The sequence below is a fragment of the Scomber scombrus genome, chromosome 6, assembly GCF_963691925.1.
Source record: "Scomber scombrus chromosome 6, fScoSco1.1, whole genome shotgun sequence".
Classification (NCBI taxonomy): domain Eukaryota; kingdom Metazoa; phylum Chordata; class Actinopteri; order Scombriformes; family Scombridae; genus Scomber; species Scomber scombrus.
This window is the reverse complement of record NC_084975.1, coordinates 21,344,273-21,353,601: the sequence shown is the minus strand read 5'-3', so window position 1 is coordinate 21,353,601 and position 9,329 is coordinate 21,344,273. Positions and strand designations below refer to the sequence as shown.

Genomic DNA, 9,329 nt, shown 5'->3' with positions numbered 1-9,329 from the left:
CATGGTGCATCAAAAGATGAAATTGATAGTGTTCAAGGCCAACTGTTCCATTATAGGATGTGTGTATATGTGCTAGTGCAGGGTGGGAAGGGATTTAAGAAAAATGAGAGATGTGTTTGTGTGAGGTATAGAGGGCTTTAATCCCGGTTAAAGAACCTTCTCTTACTGCAACAACTTTCACTCTGATAATCATTTAGAGGACTGAACAAAGATGTCTCTATGCAGTTGTTGTTGTTTGGAGTAGTGAAAACACATACTTCAGGGAAAATACAGAAAAGGTTAGAGTATGTAAAATACAATTACATTTACAACTGTTGACAAAGGATAAAATCCACCACATATTTAAGGATAATAAAAGACAAAAATTGTGATCATTTGATGCTTCAGCCTCCAGAAACCCCATTTAAACCTGCCAGCAGTTATATAATGCTTTACCACCATCTACTGGTCAGCAATAAAGGTGCATTTATGAACTTCACCAAATTGTTGCATACTGGCATACTCCACTGAAAACAGTAACATGCAATATCTATCTATCTATCTATCTATCTATCTATCTATCTATCTATCTATCTATCTATCTATCTATCTATCTATCTATCTATCTATCTATCTATCTATCTATCTATCTATCTATCTATCTATCTATCTATCTATCTATCTATCTATTTATTTAAAAAAAAAAAAATCTGATGATAAATATCATTAGCCCCAACTTATTTAGAAAAAAATGGTTGTGTTTAGGATATGTCCTGCTCAAGCTTGACAGAAAACATTAAAATTTAAAGAAATACTCAAAAAAATGTTCTTTTCATTTGATGTTTTAAAATGAAGTAATTATTTTTATAAATGCACTTAAATACACTGTAAGTGATTAAAATATTTAATATTTATCATTCTTTTATGGTTACACCATGGGACATGTTCAGGAGCACTCAGTCTTACTTTTGGTTTAAAAAAAAGTTGCATGTCATTTCAAATGAATTAAAACCAACAAAAACACAAAATATACATATTAATAAACCTGCTACATGCTTTTAAAACAATTTTAAAGACATTTTTGAATTTCTCATCTTGCCAACCCTTATTTGTCACTGACCTGTATACAGTAGGATACAGTAAACAAACTGGTGAAAATGCACTGATTGTAAATATTTTGTCAGCGGCTTAACTCTATCATAAACAGCACCCTCTGTATTAAGATCTGATGCAGCGAATGAATAACTTTCATCCCTACTTCATCACCCCATGGTACAAAGCCAAAGTACCTTAGATACACTTTTGTGCTGACAGTCACCATAATGTTAAAATGGTCTGATGTCAGTCAGCTTGGAGGAAGTTTAGAAGAGCACCTCTACAAAGCATAAAAATACTCCTGGACTGTATGGATTTGTCAGCACAAAATACACAATTTACACTCATATTTTCTGAGTATAATCTACCTGCTAAATTATAACATTTATTATATTTGCGTGTTACTTTTACATAAATTACTTAACTTAAAAATTTAATTATGGACATATTTATTTATTTATAAATGCTCCAGTGGTTCACAAATGTGCCCAACATGGACAGTGGATGTAAGAGCTTGTTTAATACTCTAGGGGTCACTGTTTTCTCAGTTTAAGGAAATGCATGTTTCTTTGGGTCATTAGGTGGACGCCTCCTTTTTAGTATATACTTCACCAAGAAATATTGCTGTCATGTAATGGTGTGTTATGAATTTATTTTATTTTATGCAGCTGAAATTGTACTGCATGAGTTGAATAACTGATACCTATGACACAATCTGTCAACAACACAATTAAACATCTGGGATATAGTTCAGTTACATTTTTGAAAAGTGTCATAAATCCTTTGAATTTCATAATATGTAAGCACTGAATCAAATGCAGATTAAATTGCAAATATATCAGATCAACTGTGTCAGTGTAAACCATCTGAGTAGTGGTTTATGGATATGTGGTCTTTGGAGCATTTTGCAGCACATTGCACTGGAATGTCTGCGCTGTTACCTCAAAGCAGACTGTGGTACATGGTAAACATCAATCATTAGTCTCTTTTATGAGGATTCTCAGTGCAGGTTTGTGTTTTTCAGCTCAGTCATTAAAGATGTCTGGTTTATGCTCACAGCAAACTTTTCCTAACTTGTTCACATAGTTTGGAAAGACCTAAGCACAGCTTGGTTTCCCTGGAAAACTGCTTTCGAGGGGAGCTGTTGTCGTGCTCCAGGTCTCTTCCAAATCCTCAGATTAGATTTTAGGAACCAAGGCAGGCTTTTGGCAAGAAATCAAAGCAGTTCTTGATGGACCACAGTATCTGTTTTCATTTATTCTACAGAGCTATCTCTGTGCAATGAGCCCTATAAAAGGAGCTTGTATATAAACACTTTGTCTTTTGCTGAAATACCATCACCTTTATTACTGAGTCACTTTGGTGACATAATTCCTCAAGAAGGTACTTTCCATCTTTCTGTCAAATTTTCAAAGCTTACTGGGAACTTACCTCATTCTTTGATTTGACATAGCAACTTGATGAGTCATCAGGAAGCTGACAGCATCATCTGTTTCCTGAACTCAAGAGTAAGTGTTCTTCAGTGAGAAATGTATTAAAAGGTATTTGCTCTGTTTATGTGTCTCTTAAGTGGAATTGAACTCCAGAATGTTGTGGAAATGCAACCTGCAGCACTGAGTGAAGCCACATTGTCTCACAGTCTGGCAAGTATAAACACCCAGCCAGTGCTGACCTGCTGCCCTTCATTATTAACCAGTTGGTCTATCTGTGCTGGAGAAGACTTGTGTTTTTACTCACCAAACGTAGTTTAAACACAATTTTTATTCCCCCTGTCTAATATTTAAAATCCTTTTACATTTCAAAACATGTTTTGTTTTTTGCACTGTACTTCACTTGGTTGTTTGACCTTCATTGTGAAGAGTGATGTACTGTATGTGCAGAGTTTGACAACAGAAGGTGGTTTTGACAGTCATTTATTTTAACCTGAAATCTGAGATATGTGCGTATATGAACACCATTTTGTGATATTGCAAGAAGTCTGGAAACCAATAATGGTCAAATGTGCAACTTACACAAGTGTGATGTGTAAGTTGTGGAGACTTGAAACCTCTGCTACACATACACTGACAATGGACTTTATGATGAAGAGATTGTGGATTTTTAATGAGGGAGCAGTAGATGGTTTTATAGGAATGTTAGGTAATTGAACTTCTCTGTTGAAAAACCGTATTTGACACAAACTATATATCTGCAGTATCTTTATTTGTTTTGAACATCTAAATGTTTTCTTAAATATTGTAAATAAGTCCCCCTAAACTCAAAATTTTTTTTTGTAGTGTACCTATGAGCAGCATTTGTGAAATGACAGCTACTGTAGGTTGGAGCCAATCTTAAAACCTTAAACCTCCAATGCACATATACAGAGATGGACTTTTCAGTGAATTGGGAGGCATCTTGTGTCCAACTGTTTTGAAACAAGAAATATTTGCGTATAAAGAATATTTTTGTGTGGAAAAACTATGAGGCAAATTATTATTCAAATCATTTTATGCACATCTTGTCATGTCAAGATGTGATCTTTCAATGTGTTGTGCAAATAAAATAAACATAAATCAATTTGTGAGTCAGCTGAAGAGCTTTTTTTTAATTAATACTCATTTTTAACAGCGTTAGTAGTAGCAAGTCATACAGTATTGGTATGATTAGTAACCATAGCACCAGAATCAATCATTCATTTCTTTTATACAGGCTACATACATACTGTAGGTACATATGATTCTTAAAAACATCTTTGGATAAAGCATGGCAAACAAACACACTGTTTCTCTATTCAGTACCAATGCCCATTCAGTATTTAGCACACTGTTTACAATTCAAGTATGAATATTAAAAATACACATATATCATAAGTTACAATTCTTAATGGTTATTACAAAAAAACAACAAAAAAACAAAAACAGGATTACATTTCTACAAAATGTATGGCACATAGTGCATCAAGTATTCTTTAAATTTCTGATACAGACCTCATAGCACAATTGACCATCATAAAATAAATGATAGCCAAAGGTTTTCTAGCTGCTCATTGACTTATTTTTTTATTTATTTTTCAGCTATTCTTTAAATCAAAAGAAGCTGCATTGTCTGAGAAGAAAAAAGAAAGTCGAATCTGCATCTATCCTCTAACTTTGGTTAAAGCTTAACATCAACGTACCAGCATGTTAGGTTGCATAATATAAAAAGTTGTAGTAGTGGTCATGGTAAAAGTCAGTCATGATGGGTGAAGTTCTACTCAAGGGCAGATTTACTCATGTAGTGGTTTATCTGCTGTATCAGGCAACCTTGCACCTAGATTTTCAGCTACATTAATAAGAGGATCGTGACATGCTTTAGATCCTACATCTGCTGGAGAAACTTCTACATCAAACCCTGACAGCTAGAGAACCGAAGCTCCGCCACAGTGATTATTATTCCCAAAGCCAGTGTTTTCCTTCTTAAGATTAGAGGTAATTCTAGGAGTTCAAAAGCACCATTCAAAAGCTCCTTTTTTAAGGTTAGTGGTTATACACTACAAATAGTAGTAAGCTAATACCTTTTTTTTTAAGTGAAGCAAACAAAGGACAAAAAAAACAGACAATGGCTTCACTGTTGATAGTAGTCATTGTACCTTAAAACATGGAACATACCTACAAATCATTACAGAATAAATATGCTTGAACATAAATATATTACAACACATATCTCAGTAGAGTATGGTTTGTGAGAGGTAGGTGTTGCAGGTACCTACAGTAGGCCCACTGAAGGGTGTGAGGAGAGACATCACACCTGATACTGTGTCACGGTGTAACAGATGAGAACTTGTCTGTGTGACGACATTAAAGAAAAACACAAACAAAACAAAACAAAAATCGAAAATGAAAAGCTACATTAAACTTAAGAAGTTTATGTAGTAACAGTAGAAAATATAGAAATATTTCATCTTTTTCCCCACCGCACTAGTGTTTAACTGTCTCTGTTAGTGAGTGGACTTTATATGCAGTTTTCAGTACTTTTGTGCAATACCTGACAACAGGTGACACTAGACAGGCTCTAGAAATATATAATGAAAACTCAGTCTCAAGCCTTAAATAATTTGTTTGATGTTTCGGGTAATATGGTTATTTGTCTCCTTTGTGAGAGTTAGAAGATTGATACCAGCCTCATATCTGTATGGTAAGTATGATGCTTTCTGCAGTGGCCGGTTAGCTTAGTTTAGCATAAAGGGGGAACAGCTAGCCTGGCTCAATTCAAAGAAAGATACAATTCCATTTTTGCTCCAGGAAGTTATTGTGCCCTTTGTTAGGGCTGCCAGTAAGTGGGATTTGTTACTTTAAGACAGAGCTAGGCTAGCTGTTTCCAGTCTTTAAGCTAAGCTAACCAGCTGCTTGCTGTGGCTTCATATTTACCACAAATAGAATTTGTTCTTGTATTATTAATTTTCTGCACCGGCTTAATGGTGTACATAAGAAAATAGCACGCCCATCCCTTACATATTATTCAAATGTCCAGCAACGATTATTAATACATATATTACTTATACTGGTATATTGTTTCATTGAAGTGTACCTGTAAATATGTATATAATCATATTAGATAACATACAACAAGATTATTTCCAGGCACCCCATGATAAAATTCTGGAAACTACTCTTATCAACAGAAAACACTTCATTTGACAGAAAACAAAGTTTGCTATTTTAAGATGAAAATATCTCAGTTCTGTTAAGTTTTTCTACTGTATGAGTAGTTGCTTTCCCAGTGTTTTTAAGTACTGTATCCCTTTGTATGCTAAAAATGCATAACAGTGTCAGAGGAAGAAAACATTTTAGATTCCAATGCGCAGACGTGTTTGATTGCTTTGCAACACTGTTGGCAAGCAGATATAGCTGGCTCCTATTTAGAGTTAGCAGTTTGGATGAAGGCCCTGACATTGGCCCTGTAGTATCGAACAATACATAGTGTCTTGCCTGTTTTAGCTGCCATTTGGGAAATGAACTGGTGATGTTATTGTAGGATGATTACATTTAGAAATTCTTCCACCACACTTATAAATGACTATGGGGTCCAACAAATCACTATTATTGCATGTTCTTGGTTACTGTCTTCAGGTTGATTTAGGGGTTTGGTCTCTGCATGGCCCTTACTGGACTTGAAGGAGTAGGCCGTTGTGAGCCTGGGGAATGCACTTCCCACAGAAACCACCACAGCGACCGTAGATTCTTGTTCCATCCTACGGACCGGGACAAATGAGAGAGGAAAGAGTGGGCAAAGGGCAACTTTTTACAGAGCTTCATAAATGTCACTGGGGATTCCTCCTCAGTGAATCAGACAGAAATACAAGACGACAATTCAGATAACAAGACCCAACACGAAGCATAATTACACCCTAGTTAAACGACATTCATGACAAATTCCATTAGAAAAGGAAAGTACTGATAATATTTAACATTTTCTAATTATCCATGAAAAGACCTAAACCAAGAATAAATTGATCCTACTAACAAGTTTTGACTGTGTAGCTTGATATAGCTTATTCCTCTGTACCATGAATGAGTCATGCTGTTGCACTCAGTGACATGTTCCTTCATTATGATAAACATGAGGACTGTAGTTTATTTTGAGTTGACGCTACATAAATCGTCCTGGTGCAGCAAATACTCACTAGTGCACTCAATTTGTGTCAATTGGTGCCTGAAAATGGTCCCCAAAAATGCACTGTTTACTCCTGCTTGAATAATATTTACTAAAACTACAGTACCCAGCTGTTTAGGAAGTTACTTAACCTTTTAAAACATGAAACAGTATTTTTTAAAGATTTTTTTAAAGATTTACATCCTCAGAAAACAATGTGCTTGTGGAAGGATTAGCACATTGTTGGTTTAACTCGCAAATATAGAATAGCACACTTTGTCCTTTAAGAGCTACATAGTATCATCCAGCGCAAAAGACAAACATTATATACTGCTACTGCTGCTTCTTACCTCAGATCTGTGGACTTTGACGGAAACATAGTTGCCCTGAGATGTCCATTTGGTGGCCTCAGTCACTTTGAGGCCAGTGCCAATCAGATTAATGCTGAACTGACCCTGTGAACACACATCAGACTTGAGTTATTTCTGAGCGGTTATTTAACCAGGAATGTCAAGAACGAACTAGCAATGGTTTTTGGAAATAGCTCCAGAAGATTTGCGTCTTAAACACAAACTAAAGGTACAGTACAGTGTGCTGATCAGCATCTCCATTAGAGTAATGGAGCAGATCAAGTTATTGCCTTGCTCAATGGCTTATTTGCATCAGACCCAGGTAATTATAGGAGCAGATGCCAGTTGTCTGACCTGCAGGCCACTAACAAACAATATGCCACAATGAATACAAACACACATTTATATACTGCCATGAGGCCACGATGAACAGTATTTCACTGACCTGTGGACACTTGGCTGCACTGTAACAATCTCCCGCTGTAGCAAAGGGCACAGGTCGACCAAGAAGAGTATGGGAAAACTGGAGGTCTGTGACTGTTAAACAGCAAAGATACAAATCTAGAGTCACAATTTGCAACAGCAGAAGTAAACATGGAGTGAAGACAGCTGCTTTAAGGTAAATAACCACACGGAATATCACTAAGCACAGTTTATGCAATTACATTTCATTGCAGGGTTGATGTCACTTCACTGTCACATTGCCAGATGTTTTAGTTTTTTGTTTAAGCATCTCACATTCGGGTTGGGATTCAAATCTGTATCCAGTAACAAACCTTATTAAAGAATCTGAATTATTTTACGTACCTTAACAATTCCATTTAGGTTTAGCATTCAACCATTTTAAGTAACAATAGTTTCAGATAAAGTCATCATTTTTAAGAATAGAAAAGACTTCAAATTAAGTTACCGTACTATGTATCTTTTAATGGAATGACTACCTGAATGTTTTGTGCATTGCTTCTACAAAAAAATGTTTCCAGCCGGTGAATTCCTGGATGCAAAAAGAAACCACTTTTATGAACACAATTCCACATATGTATCCTGTCTAAGAGTGAACTGGTTATGCACATAAAAATGCTTGATTAACATTTGAATTTAGCAAATAAATCTGAACCCTGTTTAGTATATCCAATTTTCCTTTTCCCCTATATTGTCACACATAATAACCATGACCAGTACCTTTCTGTTCCCCTCCCTTCATATTGCCTGTATAAAATGATGATAAAGTTCACGGGATGCACAAGGCACATAAAAGCAGTGCTTCTTCATAATCTTTCCTTCATCTTGAACTCATTACCCCCCAACCCCCCAGCCCTCTTCAAGCCGCCTGAAAGCCAAATGAGTACCATGCAGGGTGGGAAGGGTGGGAACATGTGCTGTCAGGACTCAGACCAGATGAAGAGGATAGAAGGATGACTATGTAGGTTATAATCCAACTTCCCCTCTAAGCACACACACACACACACACACACACACACACACACACACACACACACACACACACACACACACACACACACACACACACACACACACACACACACACACATTGTGTGTACAGAATACACTAACCACATACTCTCATCAAAGGCATACTTGGACACAACAGGGAAGATTGGGCTGGCTATAATAATGAGCAATATGGCCTGAAGATGTGTGTGTAAAAATGTGTGTGTCTTTATCTGAATGTGTGATTGCTTGCATGCTAGTGTGAGAATTTGATATTAATGCACTCACATTCACAGGTGTGTGTGCTTGCACTGTGCGCTTGTGTCCTTAGTCTTCTTGAATATGCTCACCAAGAAAAGATGTGCTTGGCAGCACTATAGTCTATATGTGCTTAAGAGTAGGCACACATATCTGTTTGTGCATGCATGCATTCCTTTATTCTCATGCTCACATGTTTGCACTGAGAGGCCCAGTTTCTTCAAGTCGCCTTGTGATGTGAAAATGGCGCGCTGAAAGGTCATTATTTGGATTTCAGAAGAAAGAGTGTGGAAAAAGGCACATAGTGCATTTGGACAGGCCAGGCTTTAGAACGTGGAATTATTAAACACTATGGGACAAGGCGTCAGAGGGTTATAACAACACTGATGTGTGGTCTTATTAAAACAAACAACATAAGGCAATCACACAGTAATTACGCACTCATTATCCTCAGGGAGCTCAGGTCCAGACGAACTTTATGGAAGAGTGTGTATCCCGCTGCTGAGTAGTCATTCCTGCAGTTGCAGTCCTGTCTTCGGCTGCCATTATACGGGCATTCAAAGGGGTTCAGCAACCTTTGGTGTA

At 36.6% G+C, this 9,329-nt stretch overlaps 1 protein-coding gene across 2 annotated transcripts in view; it reads right to left on the bottom strand.

Moving 5' to 3' along the window:
• Window positions 1-6,124: 6,124 nt before the first annotated feature.
• LOC133981510 (A disintegrin and metalloproteinase with thrombospondin motifs 20-like) overlaps window positions 6,125-9,329 on the bottom strand; it is a 79,960-nt gene continuing 76,755 nt past the window's right edge. For both annotated transcript variants that reach the window (XM_062420249.1, XM_062420248.1), the window contains 4 exons: window positions 9,186-9,319; window positions 7,480-7,571; window positions 7,035-7,139; window positions 6,125-6,283 (listed from right to left, as the gene is read on the bottom strand). In XM_062420249.1, the coding sequence (XP_062276233.1) occupies window positions 6,194-6,283; window positions 7,035-7,139; window positions 7,480-7,571; window positions 9,186-9,319 (421 nt within the window). In that variant the 3' untranslated portion in view covers window positions 6,125-6,193. The remainder of the gene's footprint in view (window positions 6,284-7,034; window positions 7,140-7,479; window positions 7,572-9,185; window positions 9,320-9,329) is intronic.